This window comes from Tinamus guttatus, unplaced genomic scaffold, assembly GCF_059628265.1.
Source record: "Tinamus guttatus ecotype Peru unplaced genomic scaffold, ASM5962826v1 Tinamus_guttatus_pri_ptg000351l, whole genome shotgun sequence".
Lineage (NCBI taxonomy): Eukaryota > Metazoa > Chordata > Aves > Tinamiformes > Tinamidae > Tinamus > Tinamus guttatus.
The window spans coordinates 759,772-781,719 of NW_028288885.1; the positions used below are offsets into that span (position 1 = coordinate 759,772).

A 21,948-nucleotide genomic window follows, 5' to 3' on the forward strand; every position below is an offset into this window, starting at 1 on the left:
AGAACAGTCCCTGATACCCTTGATTTACTGGTATAGATAAAATCTTTATGTTTAAGCTTGAAATTTCAGAAAATAAACACAGTTTTCTAAAATGTGTCAGTAGAATAGTTTCCTAATAACAATGTCTGTTTGCTAATAACAATGTCCCTGATGAAAGCACTGGTTATACATTAGCGCCTAGAAGCTGATGTAAAATGAACAGTACATAGCAAAGCTTTCCCCAGTGGGAAAAGGATGGTTGCACATTATGAACTGATAAACAGAGGTCGGAGTTTGTTCGTGTGCTCACATGTATACTTGCACTTTTTCATGTGCACTCTATATACTGGGAAAAAAATATGTGTTTTCATTTTGAGTGAGGTGTGATGTAGGAGTTTGAATACATAGATTAGCATTTTCTAATTTGAATGAGGTCAACATATCCGATAATTTAAGGGTCTGGAAGTATAGCCCGTTTATGCGGACACGTCAGCGAGCGGTGTTTCTTCTAAGGATTACTCATTCGCTCTCTGCTCTGGGAGTAAAGCTGCTTTGTTGTGAGGTTTCATGGGATAAAGAGTTTTTCAGGCAGTCTTCGAAGATACCAGTGTTTTGGTATGAGGACTAACGGTGTTGGTATGAGAACTAATGATGTTCTTTGTCAGTTTTCTCTGATGGAAGTGAGGTAAGATATATCATTTCTTTTTGCCAAAGAACAGATATTTGTTCTCAGGTCCCTCAGGTGTCAGACTTAAGATATGTTTTGCCAGGATTCAAAATTATTGCTAGACAAAATGTCCAAAAACAGTCAGAAAAAGCGTTGGCCCTATAACTTTGTGACTATTGCACTGTTCCTGGTCTAGCCACAGACAGCTGAAAATTTTTAATAGCAATCTTCATTATAAAAGAAGCCTTGAATTTACACTGATCTGTGATTTTGGTTAGTTTGCTGGAAAACTAAGACGCATAGAAACATATTGTCTGCATTATCTTTATGGGTATTTCCAATGTATTCCTTGTACACTACTGATGTTAGCTTTAAAAATACCATGGCAATCCTTTACGCAGTTGGTAGGTGGGTGGGGACACTCGTGTCCCGGACACTTGTGGCGAAGGTCAACAGAGTTGACAAGGTTGTGGCATTTTGTGTTTGTTTTGTGGTAATGTTCAGGAACAAAATGTTAAAATATTTATTTTATGTATTGTTCCAAGTATTATGCAAAACCAATAAAGTAAGTTGAAAGAAAACATCAGCATTTCTGATTTTAAGTATCAAAGGACAGGAAATTCTCCATCCTTGACTTCCCATTGGGATTATAGCAATTTACTGTTTTGAAATTCCCTGCTTTAGTGTGGTCTAACATGTAAAGGATAAGCCAGCATGACACAGAATTTAAGCTTTGTTTGGTTGAAGTCAGGCCTGTCACAGTTATCACACCATTGTATGGTGACATCTGTGGGCTTCCAAAGATCTCATAGCCTAAACAGTTTTTGATACTGGATTAACATCCTTTCCACAGGAAAGACACATTTTTAATCTTCTTCCAGGTTTCTGTGTTGTTACAATTAGCTTTTCTAACTCCTTCTATATAGTCCCTAGAGAAAAATAAATACATGGTCAAGAAACATTGAATTGCCATGTTGGGGATGGAGATGGACTTAAGAAGGCCCTTTCCTTCATAAAGCAGCGCATCTGTGGGGAAAAAGAGAAGAAAAACAATGTGTCTCAAAATACTAATCAGTCTGGCCCACCTTTTTTGAGACCCTGTTGTTACTGAGCTTTGAGTTCAGTACTAGTGGAACTGCTAAGATCTAGTAGCTGTTAATAGGCAGCAGTAAATTAGTTACTTTGTAGACATGGTAATGTCAAGAATTCCACTTACACACGCTGTTTGAGGTTTGGGGTGGACATTCAGTGATGAATGGGATCTGTTAATTAACTTTTATGTGGCCAAAACAATAGAGGACGGTATTTGTGTTCAATGATGGTGGTTTAGGAGTTAGAGGTTGAACAGAAGGCTCTCTCTCTGCTCTTCAAATTGGTAAGGTTGAGCCTTCTTAAGACCCATGCTGAAGGCTGACATATGATTAATCTGCGTGTAGGGAATCCTGAATGTTGTCCACAGGAGTTAGATTTCTGGCAATGTGAGGTTTGTTTGGTTGATTAGTTGGGTTTTTTTTTTTTTTTTGCTTTTTTAAAATTTATGTAATCTAATACACAATGGATGTTTCCTAGTATATTGAGAAAGGAGGCCCTAGTCAGTTGTGAAATAGTACATTAAAAACAAGAAAAACATTGAAATCCTACCTGAAAACTTTTGTTATCCTTTTCTTAGATACATCTTAGATTAGTCATACTTACAGATTCTTTTAAGGGAAGGACTTTGAGGTTGGTGATTGGTTTTAAAATTACAGTCAATCTTGTTTCACTTCTGTTTGTTTTTTTTAAAAAAAAAATCTGCTCATTCTGGAATAGACATTGCATTAGCATAAACACTTCTTTGTTTCCCGTTAAAAAGAAAGTACTGAAAAAAACAGTTTTCATATCTATCCTGAGTCACATTTTTGTGCAAAAACAATTACCCTCACGTAAGATCCCTGTATCAATACCGAACACGGGAGAGTCCATCTAATATGCAAAGCTGGCAATAGTCGCTCTCCCAGTCAGACATCTCCTTGAAGTTCCTGTTGCCATCAGTGTGTGATGCCTGCTGATTCACTGAGGATGATCAAGTGGCTTCCAGATGAAGGAGAGGAGGAGGAGGTGATACCGCTTTAGCTAAAGAACAAGTATTCTTCCAGCTAGGGTTTTTATCCACTGCAGATCAAACTGAGCCTCTGATTTGCTCATCAGTACGTTAGATGTGCATGCAGAGGTTACTTGCATACAGGTCTGTGGGGAAAAAATTAAATGGTCAGCAAGCACAGGACTGACAATAACCATAGCCCTCAGTCAGTGAGGTGCCTTTTAAAATGTAATCTTTACAGTGTTTCTGATCTAAATTGCACAATTTATTTTATGAGGTGAGAGTTCTCTTCAGTTTGCAGGATTGGTTCCTGTATTTACTCATCCATTACTCAACAAAATAAATGTTAATGTAAGAAATAATACACAGAATTGGAGGCAAATGCAGTGTTACTCCCTATTCTTTCAGCAAGCTGGTGACCTTTAGCAAATTTGTGTAATCAGTCCTTTCCTCCATTTCCCATTTGTAGAGCATCTAATTGTAAAACTTGGCCTGCCTCAAGGGTAATGTTGAATAATACTGTAAAAAATAACTAATGTAAAAATGAAACAAACTTAAAAAAATCACAGACACACTGAACATTTTTCCAAAGGGAAATAACTGGTAAAAAGCTTACTACATTATTTGTATCAGGTCTAGCTACAATCACTTCAGTCCGCATTATGCTGCCAGCATTCAAACTAGACATGCGTTGAAAATAGAGATATATCTGAGCCATAGGAGTCTATATCCGAATGCAAATTTCAGGTATTTTCATATAAACATGTATCAAAGCCTTTTTTTTAATTGGAAGCCTGCACATTTCCACTGAAGAACTTGTTTGCACCAAAAAGTTTTTTTTTTTTTTTAACCCGGGTTGTGAATTAACATCATGTAGCATAAAATGAACAACCTTTCAATTTTAAAATAAAGTCAGAAAGCCCAGATAATGAGATGTAACTTCATTCTTTATGTACTATGTAAACTCTGTTTCAAATGAATTTTTGAGAAGCCTAAGAAATTTTTAGAGAAAATTTTTAATTGTTGCTGAAAAAAAAATCACTGGGCATTCTCTTTCTTTCTAAAGCAATACAGATGTGCCACTTGCAATTTTAGCAGTCATGTGGCTCAGATATATTGCAATGCATGAGAAATAATGACTCTTCTCTGAAAAAATGACAAGTACCAAGTGTTATTTTTACAGATGTAAGATTAATGTAACGTGGAAGTAAAATTGTTAATGCCTGCGGAAATACAATAGTTAACACCTCATAAGACAAAGAAAGAGAACTGTTACTAGAGCTGCTTCCATATTCTGACCTGGAAAGTGCTGTGCTACTTTCTCAGTCACTAGCTAGTACATATCTTTTAAATGAACTACTACTTCCCACTAAATAGAATTCACACAGCTATCATTACTACAGATTATAAATGTCTTTTTGTGTGTTATTTTAAACTTTGTTATATACAAATTTATATTAGATTGTAAAATGAAAAAAAAAAAAAGAAGAATTTTATTTTCCCCACTGCTTTATCAAATCTAAGGCAGGAATAACAGAATTTAACTGTAGTTTTGGAGGAAGAGTTCCATTCACTGTGCAAAAGCCCATAAATTTTGCTCTAGTTATTCATGAGCCTCACAGCTGTACTGTGCAATTCACGTTGCATTCTTCCCCACAGGTCAAGTAGTCTTAACAACTATGGCCAAAGCAGCATTAAAAAAAGTCTTTTAAATTTCACTCAAAAAATGCTATGAACTTAGAGTTGTCTAAAGGGCCATGCTGGCCTGGTTGACCATGACAGGTCCCGTTATAATCCTATGTTATAGCCCACATCTCATGTGGAGAAGAGAGGCTGCTCGATTCCCTACTTCATTTCTGCTACTCTGATGACTGTGTTGCCACATGGTAGCAATGGGAAGAATATTCCTTCTGTTGTGCAAACTAAGCCTCTAATGTTCAGAATTAACACTGATTTTAGGTCTAGATGTACGTCAGATGTTAATGTTATGGAATTAGTTAAGTCCACCTAACTAGCTGATTAAAAATTAGGCATCTGGGCTTTCTCAATAACCAGGTGGGCTCTGAGTGTCCATCTCTCTTCCTCCACAAAATTCAAAAGGTAAAGTTGATTTTCTCATGTGAGATTGCAAAGTTCAGTGTTGCTGTAAGTCTGATGTTGAAGTTAACTGTTTTGAAGTACTATAGAATGCATGTCCTACCAAACCATGTATAATATTGTAATATATATATAAAAAAAATTGCCTAAAAAACTCAGCATTTCCGCAATTTTCAGAAAATATTGAAAGAACGATTTTTTTTCTTGAAACCTGTCATAGGAAACCTAGGAATTCAGGAGAAAATGGAAAACCAACAGATCTTCATTAATATAAAAACCATTAATATAAAAACCAACCATCTTCATTAATATAAAAATATAGTAGCAGACACACTTAAGAAGCACAAGACAAAAACAAACACATCCAAAAATAAGATAATTTGAAAAGAAAATGCTACACTGTATACACAGTTTTCTCCTTGAGGGACCAGATAAAGAACAGAATGTACATGGCAAATATTAGTCACATTATGTAAGATGCCTACTGCAGCACATTCAAATGCATATTGGCCAGATTGTTAAATGACACTAAATAGAAATGATACTATGCACATCAATCAGAATCAATTTGGTTAACATTAAAATCAAAGACGTTATCTGGTTTTGAACAGGAGATATACGATAGAAACTGCGCTATAAAAATATTCACCATGTTGACTTTGGCAGCTAACATTGAAAGATACGAGCAACACCAGGCCAAACGGCAATGCAAGATTATTTCCATGACAACAAGAAGTTAGCATTTTTTTTTCTACAAATGAGGTACACTTCTCATATCTCCCCAGAAAAGCAGTAGCTGGTTGAATAGTGAGTAACAGGAGGCATAGCCTTGCTGCTTCTGCAGAATGCTTGAGGTTTACTGTGTATAGCAGGAGGACATGTCCCTTTGAGGGAAATTCTTGTCAGAAGATAAATCCAGATTAAGCAAGGCAATGATATTTGATTAAGTCCTTTGCTAAGCTTCATTTAGTTCCCATAAGCAGTACATGTTGTATTTTCTCAGTGATACATGAAAGAACAGTGCTTATTTCCTTTTTTCTTGTGTTTAATACTATTATAAAGAATTCTGGTTTAATACGCAGTTATTTTTAAAAATTAACTTGTATCCTGCTTTTCAGTAAATACTACCTTTCTTAAATATGTTTTATTCTGTGTGATAGTTGTTTAAAGTGTGAAATACAAAATCTTCTTCCTGTAGCAAAAATACAGTTCTCTACATTCAAGTCTAAAATGGTTTCATGTCACTTTGTGATGAAAACTTAGGAAGACAAAATGTGGTAGGTGAAGTAGTTGCAGCAGGATGACATAAGAGGTATTTTTCCCCCTGATATATTCAGTACTTTATTTGGGTTACACATGGAAGTGAACTTTCTAATCTCATTATATACTTGTATGAATACCTGTTTGAAAAACAGGGTTTGAGAGTTACACATAGCTATGAAACTATAATGGCTTTATTTTCTCTTAAGCCAACAATAGGTAGCTCAAGAAAACCCTTGAACTGGGACCGTTGTGTTCTCATGGAGTCTTTTTGCTGTTGTTTGCTCCAGTTATTCCTATAGTCTAAAACAAGCTTCTTCAGAATGAAATGCTTTTATAATTCTTGCATGTCGGATCAAGATTCATATCATTTGTGCCTTGGGCCTGCAAGAAAAGAAAGAAGGTCTAGATCTGGACAATTCATTCTCCACATAACCTGCTATGAAGAATTTTACGACAAGTAAAAGCAACATTTGCAGGATTTTTTTCTTTCTGTTTTAGTTCTCAAAATCAGACATAGTGGTAGTCTTGACAGAGAGAGAGTATACCAAGAATCTGTGTTGAGAGGAGAAAGTGAGGGAAGCTTTTTACAGCACTTGCCAACCAAACACCTGTTGTGAATTGGTGCTTTCACACATACAAAAGTAAAGAAAAAAAAAAACACTCCAGAAAAAAGGCGTACCTCTGGGAATTAATTTCAGGGAGAAATTCATCTTTTTAGCATTGCTCCAGAAGACTGCACTGTAAAATGCTTATTACAATAGTATGTAAATGTCTCCTGAAGATAAGGTAATAATGCATTTTTATCATTCCAGATAAATTATTAATGCCACTTAGAAAATTGCCAAAAGTTTTGGTTGATATCAGTGACACTTCCTTTTAATGCAGAAGATGTTCTTTCCAGATGTTCGACATTGTGCAAACCTAACACTAGAGAAGCAGGCAGGCCACTAGCGCTTGGTGCCATGCACAGAGTGCTCAGGAAGTTAGTCTTACTCATAGGCAGGAGAAACCTGATGCCTGTGTGAGCATTCAGTCTTCTACGTGTCATTCGTGAGACTGTGCTTTTGTATGCAAAGTATACAGTCTAGGTGGGCACATGCAAAAAGTGAATGCCAAAATGTAACCCACAGTGCTTTCAATAGCCCAAGGTCAACCTCGACGTAGTTCAGTCTCTCTCAGAATTCCATTTTGCTTCTTGGAAAGTAGAGTTAGCACTTCTGAGGCTTTGACCTCTCCTTTGATCCAATACATCAGTGGTAAATATATGAGAAATATATGTGGCTTAAGTGGAGTCCTAATTTTTCACAAATTAATCCTGTATATTCCCCCCATTAGTTATTACAGTAGAAAGTGGGAATTAGAATGGCAATAGCCATAAAAAGCAGCTGGGAGAACAGCCCAACCTCACAACTCAGAGGAGGAGGAAAGATAATTATGTGGTCCAGAAAATGTTTAAAGACAGAGGACTTTGATGTTTCACATCAGAGCAATAATAAATAAAAACAATGAATTTGCCTTTTCCCTAGTATTGATATTTTGCATCGCATCCCCCTTCCACTTGGATCTGTTTTTGTGGTGGGAGGATGCATTACGTAACTTACAGATGTTCAACATTCTTCAAAATGTAAACTTGAATATGAACAAATTCATCCCATGAGGGTAAAAAATCAGTCTGCTCTTTAACGTATCTTGAATGCTGGCACCTCTTTAGAACAAGTCTCCAAGTTGTGCCTCCCCTGCTAACGCACACTTGCCTGTGACTTACTGCTTACTAAACCCCAACATTATTATTGCTTAATAGTCCTAGATTTGGCTTTCATTGCCCGTGTTATAAATATTTAAAAACAGAGAAACACTGGCAGATTCTCAGGGGGATCAGTTCTACTGCTACCTCTCTAATGAAGTCACAAACTGTTAAATTATTATTTTTTCCTTAACTGAAGAAGAACAAGCAGTTAAACTTCTATATCCATTCTCCAGCAACATTAATCCATTTTGAACCACTCCTAACCATAGTGAGGGAACGAAGTGCCTACAGGTTCACCTGGGGCTATCCAGTCCACAGACAAGTTGCTGACTGCTGGCAGCAGTGGTTGCGTGGGAATCCTTGCGCAGGTTACTGTAATTACTCATTTTGGTGTGTGTTCTGTTTGGACTAGCAGAGGGTCTGCAGTGAGCAAATTCCAGAGTAAAATGCATTGCCAAGATGCTGCCGGGGAGTGATACTGACAGAGGCTATTTGAGCAATGTGTTTAACTTCCTGCATCCAAGTGAAACCTTCTCTTTTCACTGAGAGAAGGAATATTTCCCAGAACAAATTTGCCCAGGCCAAACTATTTTACTCTGAAGCAACTTGCCTAAATGCTAATAGATCCTGGGTTTCATTTTAACTGCTCAATTTTGATGCAAAATAGGGAAGCTGGAAACCCTACCCATGAAATATGGTATGGCTGCAAAATAATCCAGCTGTAAGTACTTTTTAATAGTCTCATGAGCAAAGATAGTATTCTGGCCGCTAATGCTATTTGAAAGACAGTTGTTAGTAGGCTGTGATTACACCGCATTTCTAAATGGATGGGCATTACTCTCTGAAGATACAAGAGGTAAAGGTTGCATACAATACATGTCAGTTGAAGGTAAGCATTCCTTTTGGAGCTCAATTTAGCACACCTCTTGTGTGTGCTTTTACAGCTTAGCCATTAAGATTAAACTTGCCAAATGTAGGTATAATTTTTTGTTTAGCTTTAGTTATTTTTAGCAGGTATAAAGTTTAGTCTCATACTATAGTTAAGTATACTTAAGATCTCTAATCATTCTGGAAACTGTTAAAAAATCCCATGTAATACATGTAATATGTAAACAGTCAAAATTTTTGTGAAGCAATTTTATTGGCTAAAAAAATGACTACCAATAGGAATGTGAAACAATAGTTGTTTCATAATAAGTATGTTTTCATGTAAGAAAGGCTAAATAAAATCACTAAAGAATTCAGAGATGGAAATTCAAGGCCACATGAATAGGGTGAGCTTTTTGCAATTAATTACACCACAGAAAATTGAGTGAACATGGGCCTGAATTAAATATAAAATAACGTATCATACAGAGAAAAGGTTTTCTCTCTAAACGAGTGAAAACAATGGCCTTGATAAAAACCATCATCATTGCAGAAAACATTGATACTAGCAAGGTTAAGGATTTAGCAAAACTCAGAGTACTTAACATTTTATTGTGTTTCAAGGGTATGCAGAGTACTAATAGGGGACTCCCTTCTGTTACTCAACTGTTGGTTTAATCTCTAAAAGAGTGTGTTGTGAGGCTCTCATTTTGGGGGAGGTGACAATTACAAAAGCTTAGGCCAGATATTACTCCCTGTGTCAATCCCTACCAGTTCCTGTACTTTCTTCAGTCCTTGTTAGAGAGGGACACTGAAATGGAAATACCTCCGGTTTAACAAGGCATTGGAGTTCCTGCAATTCCTACACTCTGATATTCAGAAGGAATCTGCCTTAAGTCTCTTCCCAGGCAGCCTCATGACTTAATAAACATTGCACTGGTTTTCAGCTGTTGATACAAGTGATCAGTTGTTTGCATGAAAGATTGTAGAGATGTTGCTTTTCACACTGACTTTACATCTATAAATCATTAATATTGAAGTAATGTTCGTACATACCAGAGGACTCTATTCAAGTACTTTTTAAAGGTGATAGGGAAAGGAATGTAATAGGAAATCAGAAATATAAATAAAAGTAATTTTTTTTGCCTCTGAAATCATCCAGATCCATTCTCATAGAAATACAGAAGCTGTTTGCTCTGCCTTAAATTCTATAAATCAGGTGCTTTTATGAATATATCTTTTAATTCTGATTTCAATAGGAATGATAAATTATGTACAGTACCATAAAAAAAAGAAAGAATAATCCTTTATCAAAAAATGAAAAAATGTTGTTATGTTTGCTACCTTAAGGTTGATCCAAAGGAAGAAATTAACTGTCCGTCTTACATATGTGAAAAGAAATCGGTGTCCAATTAGTGTATCACCTGCTGTATTTTGATATATAATAATCCATGTCACCTATTTCAAAACGAAAAAAAGCTATTGGATACTGTGATGTCTGTCTGATCATCTGTATTAAGTACCTCACCAGTTACTGCAATGTTGGAAGAGACATATGTGTGGCACATCATACTCAATATGCACTGGAGAAAACAGAACAGAGTGAAAAAACCTGTAAATATTGTTCTTGCTTCCATAACCTTTTATCTGCATAAGCCAGCTTTTCAGAAGTTGCTTATCTGTGGTTTAAAAAGGTCAAAATTGTTCATGTTGAAATTTAATGCCAAAAAAAAATCTTACTACATATTTTAAATACTCTGCAATTACTTAAATATGTAAATGTTAATTAAATGCATTTAATGAGTAGAAAATGAACATGCCACATATTGCAGTTTTAATAAGAAAAGAATTCAGGTGTTTACTTGCTGAATTTTGTCATACATAAGAATTTAGCCCTATGTATTTATTTTTATTGCTTGGTATACCTCTCTCTTCTTAAAACATATAATACTTTAATTTATCACACACATATAGAATATGAATATAATGAGCTTCAAAAAGGCCTTTTAGTAGATAACATTTTCTCCACAACATAAAGAAACCAAGGGCATATTCTGTTTGGGGTATGTATACATTACTTACTGATACATATCTAAGTGCTCAAATGCAGGTGATGTGACCCCCAGGCATGCTGGAAATGGAAATGCAGCCTCTGAATGATCACCTAAATACCACTGAAGTAATATGAGTTACATGACTGCATTAGAACAGCTGTCTAGGGTAGATTTTCAATCTGCTCTCTGTATGAACTTTTCTTTTGCCAGTCGGGCCCTGCTTTTCAGCAGTTCTACTGTTTTGGCATAGGGCTTCCGCAAAGGTATTCCTGTATTTCTGTGTACTCCACAGAATCCTGTGAACAGGTCGTCTTCCCTGAGAGTGCCCTTTGCAAGGGGAGTCTTGTACCTATATAACCTAGTGCTTCTCTTCGGACTGGTGATGGTGGGTCATCACAGCCTACCAGGCCCACTTTAAACTTTCCAATTATTTTATCAAAGAACCAGAGCCCATTTCACATTCCTTCCAAATATCACGTCCCTTTATCTCTATTCTCTAACTGCAACTCTTTTTTTTTCTTTCTTTCTTTCTTTTTCTAAGCCCCATTTTCAGCTGCTCCTTAATTCTGTCTCTTTTTCCATGAGGGGCTTGTAAACCTGGTTTACCACATTTCAGCTTGTGCAACAGGTAGAGCCTCATGGCATGTGTCTGATCCCAGAAAAGGGAGTTGTGAGTACAAAATTCATTAATTTACTTTCTTATCTCAGCACAAATATTTTCTCACATGCATAATGAATTGCAGGCTGCAGTCCTATGTGGAAATACATCTTTATTATTGAAAATATAATTAACTGAGAATAACTGTGCTTTATTCTGCTCCTGAAAGAGAAAAAAAGCAGCAGCCTAATCCAGAATTCAGTTATTCAAGAGATGCAAAGGAATAACAAAGATTTGGAGGAGTTAATTTTGCTTGTATTTACCTACCCCTGTCTTAAGCCTGACCACCTACAGCAGGGAGTTAGTATTTTCAACAGTAAATCCTCTCTGATACACAGGTATGTATCATTGCACTTCAGGGGAAGTGAAATCTGATGATATTATTTTCAGAACTGCCACTGTAAACTCATCAATGTGTTGTCCAGTGTCTCAGGACTAGTATAGCAAGAGTTGAGGACAACTTCTTTCCCAGCAAAGAGGTACCATGAAGCCCAAACTAATATTTAAACATCCATAACTTAGAGATCATTTAGATCCAAGCGTATGATCTCGTATATATTAGTACAATCTTGTAACTTCAGTGGGATTCAAATATAGCCTTGGATTATGAATGCCTGCCTGTCATAGATTTCAAGAAGTGAAATTCAGAGCCAGGTCTCTTGTTTGAACTCATTGCTCCTCCTAACTGAATAATATCTTCAGTCTTTACAGCACACCACCAATACTCTTTCCTCCCTGAACTGGGAACAGAAGCTTACATCTTCTTCCAGATCTGACTTGTATGAATACTGAAAGTGCTGCTTATAAGCAACACCATTTAGAAGGTGTTTAGCAGGTTTTTAGAAGGCATGTTACATTTCTTTCAGAACTTTCCCAACAGACATATGTGTATAGGTGATCTGCACATGTGCAGTTGGTTTGCAGATACGTAGCAGATTTATGCTAGGCTGCTCTTCCTCTCTTTCCCGCTTACTAACTGGTTGAAAATAAAAAGTAAAATAACCTGCATTTGATATCAAATTCCTGCTCCTGCTCTCTGAGGGATCCAGTGTTGCCTCTGGAGCCAATTTAGAAACTTTAAGGAGAGAGTAAGCAGCAGCTTTGGGGCTAGTATAATCTTCTTGCCTTGGAAATGGACAGGGAGGGAGAGGGTCTTGGCCCTGGGTCTCACTACCATCCCCAGCATACAGGCAAGTGGAATGGACCCAACGCAGGATGGGAAATAAGCTGGGCCAGGAAAAGAGGAGGAGAAACTTGTCTTACCTTGGCAGGCATTTGCAGCAGTGGCAGCAAAGTGTCAGTCTAATCCTAAAGATTAAATCTTGAAGTCCCTCCTTACTTTTTGTTCATGAAAAATATTTGCTAACAGTGAAAATGCCCAAATGACTATTTTTGTGGAATGAGCAAAAATGAGTCCCTGCTACAATTCTGTGCCACTTTACACATCGAGGCTCCAATGAAATCTTTTTTAGATGCTTGAGCAGTTTGGTAACAGCTTATTTTTCATCCCATTGTTGTGTACCTATGAGCTTTTACTGGCATCAGAAATAAAATTGCTGCTGTATCTTTTGCTCATGATATTTCCAGCCACAGCATGAGCAGTGAAAAGTCTCCTGAAATGGGCTCACTGTTCTAGTACAATTTTCATCCAGTTCTGTGGGTTTCAGGGGTTAAAGGGATTCAGATAAGCCTCTGAACTTGTATACAGTTATCTGAATCCTACTTCCAAACTTTTCAAAGTTCATCCATCCTCATAATGGATCCTGTGGGATGTTAGTGGACTCAGTGGAACATTAGCTGTTTCCCCAATTTCGTAATACTAGGACTGGTAAGTATTGTTAGATATTATAAGACACAATTTGCCAGCCTAAAATGTGTTGTTTATATAAATATGTCTGGAACATGCAATATGTGTGAGAGACTAAATGGAAAACAACCGGGAGCTTTCAAAGACCAGCTTAAATTCAGGGTGAAGGGAGGAGGTGAATTCTGAAGTGCTTTCTTAAATCTGTGTTTCTCTAAATGTCCCAATGGTTTAGAAAAAGAAGCTAGAAGGTTTTTGTGAAAGACAGCCCATATCTTAACTTGCTTTCCTGAAGAACGAAAAGCAAATTTCTCTGTCTCTTGAGAGGGAGCTGATATAAGAGCATTCGTAGGATTAATTTTGAGATGCTGGTGCTGTTTCTCTTTTGCAATCTTTCAGTAGTACGTGCTCCCACTCAGGCAGGTTCATATAGGTATGTCTTTGCTCTTTATAGATGTGCTGAACTGTACAGAGGAGGCTTTTGTTTGTTTGTTTGTGTTTATTTCAGAGGAAGGGGGGCAAAGGCTATTTTAAAAACAGTGACTTTCAAACATTTTGTTCAGTTACAACATTGTTGCTGTTTTTCATCTCCTTTGAAGCGCTGAAGTTTTTTTTGAATTTATTTTTCTAATTCGTTCAAGGTATTTGTTGTAAATATCACCTTATATTATACGCCCCCCTAAAAAAAAGGTGTACTAACCATTTCATCTTACAAAAGAGAGAAAGCTGGAGATTCTGTAAAAGAGAAAGGAAAATACATGAGAGAGGGAAAGGAGGAAAAACGGACGGTTCTCAGCTGTTTGACAAACGTGCGTGACTGAGTTTATATTCCCTTTTGGTCATAGACACTAAAAGCATGTAATATTTATAGATAAGCAAGTATGGACCACTTTTACCTATAAAATATGAGGCTGTCCTTAACCACTGTCACAAGCTTTGAATGTTGTGATAAAAATTTGGGTCTTTTTGGTAGTGCCTGAGACAACCTCTACAGAAGTAAGCACTGACTTTAATAGGAGTTGATGAGACCCATGAGCCTCACCAATTTGCTTCCTCCCAGCGCTTAAACCGACCTGTCTGTCTTCATAAAGGACCCCCCAAATTGTCTTTTGTCCTTGAAAAAAACAAATATTATTGTACTCTGATTCTAACTTTAATGATGTTCTTGCACAAGGTGTGTACAGGGAACAAAAATTAGCGCTAATAATATGGCTGGACATGCGAATATTATTTTTGAATTAACAAAACACTAGCATAGAGCCATAAGATAACTGCACATTACAAAAAAAAAGAAAAGAAAAAAAAGTTGTTATTCATTGGTGCTGTGTGGAGCTCAAATTCAATATGGAACAACTGCTTTGTTTAATAATTTTTCAGAGATTTTTTTTTAAATAAGTTCATTTTACCGAAGTACAAATGGCTGAATCAGTGTGGCTTTTATTCCTGCTCTCTGAGAGGAGGGAATACAGAATGGACACTGGCACGTAAATCAAATCAACCAGAATCAGATCAACTGATCAGATCAGCCAGAACAGCAGTATGGCATGAAATGCTAAGCTTAAGTGTTCATACACTTGCAGGCTGTGGTTTCATGTTTCTGTGCTGCCAGTGGCAGATCTGAGGTACAGGCGATTGACTGTCCTGGTCTGCTTGTTCTTATCCCTCATCTGTGTCCAGAGATTGCTCCCCTCATTCATATACACAGCTGTTCACAAGATGATGTTCTGAATCGCAGCTGTGAAATTACTGCATTTTTTTAAACCTTCAAAAAAATCCCCCACCTTTTTGTTGTTGTTGTTGTTTTTTAATTGGATCATTTCAAAGATCTTGTTTAGGGTGCAGCCACATAAGAATTGAATATGCTGGAAAGGGTCATAATTTACATCAGTGAGAGGTAAGGCCACCTGTAAAATTGGATCTGAGGCTTACAAATAGTAACATGGATGAGCTTCAGCCATGGAGAATAAAGGTAACATGGACTAGCTTAAGTTTTTTTTCTCTTTGCAAATACTGAGCATGTATCACTGAAAATTTTATAATTTTTTTGTTCATCCTGACATATTATCAATGTGCTGGACTGTCCATTCTTCCAAAAAACTTCAGCTACTTGAAAATCACTTGGATATGACGTTATTAACAAGGTGTCTTCGAGCATCTCTAGTGCCAAGCAGAGACAGCAGAAGGCAAAGACAGAGACGTTCCTGCAAAGTCTTCAACTAACTATATTATTCCTTTTCTTTTCAGAGGTGCGGAGAAATCTCATTTGATAATCCTGATCAGAATGCCAAATGTGTTCGCATGCTAGGTAAGAGTAAGAACTTTTTGGCCTCGTGATATGAGAGATGTGCGGAAGCATATTTCCTCAGAACTTTCTTCTTAAAAGCAAATAATAATTGTTGTGATGATTCATAATGACATTTATATAGCTCAGCTACATGTTGTTGTCATTATTATGTTCCTAATCATAAATTCTCGGTTACCTGAGTGGTATCATTCCAGTAGTGCCCATCTACACATCCATCTGAATGAACAATATAGTTGTGAACTCTGAGGTATTCAGGTTCACAGGTCATCTTGAAAAGCTGAAAACTCCTGTAGTCAAACCCATTTTTAAAAACTGACTGGGAAAAAAAATGTAAATTTTTGTAGGCTACACATCACAAATATATTTCTAGGCCTTCAGCTGCATCAATCAGCAAAACTCCATTCATTGGAATTTCACTGATTTGAACCAGCTGAACACTTTCCCCATCATTTGTAAAAAATTTAATATGGGCATAAGTATTTGTCTTTGGGAACAATACAAGATTTTTCTGCTCAATTTTATGGTGTTTGTGTGTTTCATCTGTAGTACTAGTACCAAAATGTTAATAGCATCATTAGTTCTACAGTGAAAAATAGTTGTAGTTACCTAAAAATCTAAAAGATAATGTTTACTCAGGAAAAAAAATGAAATAATGGAACATTTGCAGTACTGGACTTTAAATTCTGAAGACCTTTCACCTACCGAGGCTGAAATAAATACATGCTGTAAACTAGAGCATTGCATGTAATAGCACAAGGCTGAAATTGTCAGTTTTTAAAATTGCAACTGGCGATGTCTAGGAACTTAATTCCCATCTGGGTGCATGACTGTGTGCTGTAATAACAGATTATGTGGTTTGTTGTTTATATTCATTAAATCCTATTGTCACAATAGACCATAATTGCTGTAGAGGAAATCTGTCATGCTTTTAGTGCACAGATCCCAGCAGATGAACTGACACAATGGACCATAATAATCTGTTATATCAATGATCCATGGTTAGAGGTTCTAAATGGCACAAGCTGACAGAAAAGATACACTTGTGATCCTTTATGATGCCAGTTATAATCTATTGCTTAAATACCATTGAGTTCATAATACTGTATTTCTAAGGAAGTTATATCCATGCAAATGTTATTATCTGTTATAAAAAGGAGATGGAGCACAAAGCTGAACTAAAGATTAAACTCTTCTTCTGTTTCAGCTGGTTGGTTAGTTCATTTAACATTTTTTATACCAAGTCAGTCCAAACTTGGGGGCTTGACATTGCCCAAAGTGCAAATGAATCCTTCAGAGCACTGAACAGTGAAAGGGCATTATTTCCATTACATATATTCTTATCTATGTCTCCGGATTTGTGCATGTGAGAATAAACAAATGCCGTCCTCTTGTAAGGCAATTGTTCAGAGTGAAAAAATGACCCCGAGGAGTCAAACCAAAGGTGTGGCCAGCTCAAGGACTTTCTCAGGCTATTCATCTAGCAAACATAAAAATAAAGCTTTTCGTTAGTCTAGAAAGCATATTAAGGACCATAGTGCCCTAGATCATATATTTCACCTCAAGGTATACCAAATGGGGCAGTGAGCTGAGGTTATTCTAAATGTAAGCAGATATTCTACAGCTGGCTCTGTAAACGGTATGGGAAGTTGAAACAAGCACTATATGGCTGTATGGCAGTGTGAGGACAACTCTGGGGACAATCTCCACTGTCTTGATTTATTAGAGAAAATCTGTCAAGGAAATACATGTGGCTATGAGTGTGCTGTAGTGCAGAGGACCTCAATTACGATTCTTTCTGTTTTGATATCAAACTCCGTGAGTAATGGGAGCCAGAAATTGTACAGGCTGAAATGAAAGATCTAAGACTTCATGTTCAGTGCGTCATGCAGTATCCAATATCAGATTTTACAGGGGAATTGAATTTCCAAAGGAATGAAAGGCAAAATTTGTCACTGATCAATGTAAAGCTAACGTAATATCTGTGGATATATCTAGGGAACCAAACCCAACATGCCCTCAGAGAGGGACATCTTTGTTGACTACACCGTCTTTAAAATGTGCTGAAACAGTCATGCTGTCATTTACCATAACAGTGACACACTGCTGAAACAAATCTAAAGGGCAAGTTTCAGCAACTGCAAGAGGGTAATTATTTTGTATGAAAAGAAGCACAAGAGTCTGGTACACTAAATCTATTTCTCCAGGTGTCCTTGAAACAAGAGCAGTCTATAAATGGAACTCTGTATTATTAAGCATTATTCTAAAATGATAGTCATTATTTAAGACAACATAAGAAATAAAAGGCTATATCTGGCTTATACTATTGGTTCTGCTTTTCCCTCAAATTTAAAGATTTTTGGAATGATGTCAGGCTTTCTAGTATGATTTCAAATTCCTTAATGTTACATAGATTATGTGCATAGAGTTGTTTTCCCATAAAGGTTGAGAGATGTTTTCATTGAAAATCGTGTTCTATTCTTCCTATTCTTGTTCTTGTTTTTTGGTAAGAAAACTAATAATTTGATAAAGAAATGTCTAAATGTTTACAATGGCTAGAGTCAAAGTAGTAATTTTTCAATGAACTGATTTGACATTGCTTAACCAAAAGTCAGGAATAAGAAAATCAGTATATTGCCTTTTTTGTTTGTTTGTTTTTTGTTTTGTTTTGTTTTAACATTGGAGTTCTTGGTTTTTATATCCCAAGTGCGAAAAATAACTTGAGCAAATAAATTAACTGTGCTTCCTGAGGATATAGTAGATAACGAGTATGTGCTCTGTCCAGGATATGCTTATTATCATTGTAATGACATGTACTCAACTACTTACAGAAAATGGTGTTCTCTCTCTTATGCTTTATACTTTATTTGTTTCTTTATGTGGTGCTAGATAAAGCTATGTCAATGGTGGTCAATGGACCACCTTAACATTCTGAAGACTCAAGATCAGGTCCCAAATCTGCCAGAGATTTCTTGAGAATAGCATTGGGTAAGGCTTTTCTTCCTGAAAAATAGGAAGAGAAGTGTTTCCACACTTCTTGGCAATGCCGAGGATAAGTTTTGAAGTTGAGGTAGTGTAGCAAAAGGGGTCATAGAAATACCATGCTGTCAGCAAAAGCATGTTGTCAGAAGTTGCCTTTCAGGTTCTGAGTCTCTCAGGAGCAACAGGTAGTTCATTGACATTTCCATGCAGGGAGAAAATCTGCACTGTTCTGCTTAGACTGGAACTAGCTTGTTATCAAGTTATTGCAGATATTCAACCATGACAAATTTGATAGTTATGCTGACCTAGATGTCAAAAACATTTTATGTGCCCTTCTGGAAGTGAGAATCCTGAGTTCCTCATGTCCTTTGTTTACACTGGTTTTATTTTAAAAGAGATTGTTGCAAGAGAATTGAAAATACAGCAGGGTATTCCCTATCTGGTTATGAGTTCTTATATTCATAGTATACATGACAGAAGAAACTCTCCTTACAGGACCCATTGCTATTTTAAATAGTACAACCTGTAGTTAATTTTTCCCATATGTAGACAGACATATTCTGAGCTCAGACATGACACAATGTCGTATCATGCAGAGATAATTGGGTTAGTTTGCTGTGAAATTGCTGGTTGGGTGCCTAAGCTAATTAACTCTGCTGGGAAGAATTGCATACAAGCTTGGAAGAGCACAGAGTTAATGCAACTTTACCAGTTCTCACATCTTAACCAGCTCATTCAAAACTCACTCAGTAACCTTTACAAGGCAGAGCACTGAGTTTTATAAATTTATTGTAGAAGGAATAGAAGGAAAACCATATCAGGTTTTAGGACTGGTACAGAGGAAAGTGCTCATGTTGAAATATTTGAGTGATGAAACTTATATTACAATGTCTGTGGTGATCTTAAATTTTACTCTTAGTTCTTTTCTATTGTTGCGGTCAATCCTTTTCTATTGTTCTAATATTGCCCCTCTTCCAGTGTGGTACAGAAGAAGCAGATATCCCAGAAATCATAAAATCATAGAATCATAGAATGCTTAAGGTTGGAAGGGACCTCTAGAGGTCATCTAGTCCAACCCCCTGCACGCGCAGGGTCACCTAGAGCACGTGGCACAGGACTGCATCCAAGCGGGTTTTAAAGATCTCCAGAGAAGGAGACTCCACAACCTCTCTGGGCAGCCTGTTCCAGTGCTCTGTCACCCTCACTGTTGAAAAATTTTTCCTTAAGTTCCTGTGGAACTTTTGGTGCTTCAGTTTGTGGCCATTACCTCTAGTTCTGTTGGTGGCCACCAGTGAAGAGAGGCCAGCACCATCCTCCTCACTCCCTCCCTTGAGGTACTTATAGACACTGATTAGATCCCCTCTCAGCCTTCTCTTCTCCAGGCTGAACAGGCCCAGCTCCCTCAGCCTCTCCTCATAGGGCAGATGTTCCAGGCCCCCGATCATCCTTGTAGCCCTGCGCTGGACTCTCTCCAGCAGCTCCACATCCCTCTTGTACTGTGGGGCCCAGAACTGGACACAATACTCCAGATGCGGCCTCACCAGGGCTGAGTAAATGAGCATTGAGAAGATTGTTTGGTGTTAATTTCTTATCTTAAAGGGGAACTAGGCATCTGAAAGCCAAAATTATTCTTGAATATACCTGTCCCTCTAACCTGGGGATGAGTATACTGGGGATGGTCAGTTATAATATCTGCCTGTGTAACACAGATTTCTTTGAAATTTCTTTGCTCAAACATTTGTAATGGTACAGAAAAAAAAATATTGGTCACCTGGCTCTCCCAGGGCACTGTGGTCACTTTGGCTTGTCAATTTGTCACTGTTAACATGACAATATATAAGCTATTCTGGCTTAATAATTTTTTTTTAACACTCATATTGCTATTTTGAATAAAGGTCTGCCAGAAAGAGATTTGTTTTCCACTTTTGAATTGAAATATAGTGTATAAACATATATTGTATAAATAGATATGAGCCTGTAGAGGAGAGCCCAGGGAAAACTTGGTTTTCTGTATATTTACTAGCATGCAGTAGGTAGGTAGCAGGTAGGTAGATAGGCTTACTTATTATCGTAATATATACAGAATTAAATCATCCCACCTGTTTCATCTATTCAGCCTTATTGATGACAGTGGAATAAGTGGAATGGATAATAAAAGGATATTATTCTAATGACTAGAGTTCCAACAGCAGATTTTGTCATGACTCCTTAGCCTTGGGTAGTTTTTGAAGAGGTCATGCCTCTTGCTCATGAACTCTGCAGTATGCAGAGATCTTCCCAAGCGAAATGTGATTTGCTCTCCTTAAGGAGCCCCTTAAGGAGCTAGTCAGTAAGATGAAAACAGAAACTTACCAGACATCCAATGACAAGTGGCTGAGGTGCTTTTTTTTCATTACTGCAAATTCCATATAGACGGGAGTAATGTGGGTAGGTTTTGTTTTCCCTTTTGATATAGAATTAATCCTTGCAGAAGCAGAAGGATAAATCCTTGTTTGGAATAAAAGTAGTTTCCTCAAAAGTAGCCATTTAGAATTCATCCAAGAAAAGAGCAATCAAAAAAAAATGGCTGGATGTTGGAGGGAGAAGCTTTTCCTCCTCAGACTAGTAAAACATAAATGTATTGTTTTAGGGCTGTACATTTACTTTTGTATTCCCAGTTCCCCCTTCAAAAAAGTTATTTTGCAGCATGCTTTTACCATTTATTACTTATGGAGAATTATGGTGGAAAGAATCAGCATTTGGACATGAAATGAGTTCCATGGATCCAGCTTCAGTCTTGGTGGCTCTTTGCCCACTGCAGAAAACCACCACACATTTGAACAGAGTTGGCAGCTGTAGCTTAAGAGAGAGACATTACTGTAATAACAACTGTATTGAGAGCCAGGATTGAGGGGTACTACTGGCAAGGCTCTAACTGGCTGGCCTCTAACTTACATAAGCATTAAACTCATCTTCACTGAAAAAAAAAGTTCTATTTAAGTTTACCCAGAGAAACTTAATAAGCTAAATATCTGTATAACTTAAAAGAAATACATCTAAAAAAAAAAAGGTTAAATGGGTCAATTTGCCCTGAAGTGCAGGAGAAAAAGAAACACAGTCTCAAAGTGAATAGTTCTGTCCTGGTCAAACTCTTCAGCTTTGTAAAGCTTTCTAGAGCCTTCACTGACATAATTTGAAATGTGACCCTATATCTCTTGTACACTCAAAACTTCTACTGAAACTGATAGGCATGCATGAGCAATGGTGCTCTAAATAGCCAAATATACACTCTATTTATATCCAATCATTTGAAGACCTACACATGCACTTGACCTTATGCAGACTAGTATTCTATCTATGCAAATGACATTAAAGTAAGCACATGAAATAGTCTTTGTAAAATTAAGCAATGTTTTTTGAAAAAAATAAAATCTTCACTGACAGGTAAGCAATCTATACTATTCATGAT

General features: G+C 37.0%; 1 protein-coding gene across 1 annotated transcript in view; it reads left to right on the top strand.

The window, feature by feature from the left end:
• Positions 1 to 21,948, top strand: part of PDE7B (phosphodiesterase 7B) — a 169,616-nt gene that overhangs the window by 39,081 nt on the left and 108,587 nt on the right. Inside the window, exon 2 of the mRNA XM_088529870.1 lies at positions 15,461 to 15,521. Within this exon, the coding sequence (XP_088385996.1) occupies positions 15,461 to 15,521 (61 nt within the window). The remainder of the gene's footprint in view (positions 1 to 15,460; positions 15,522 to 21,948) is intronic.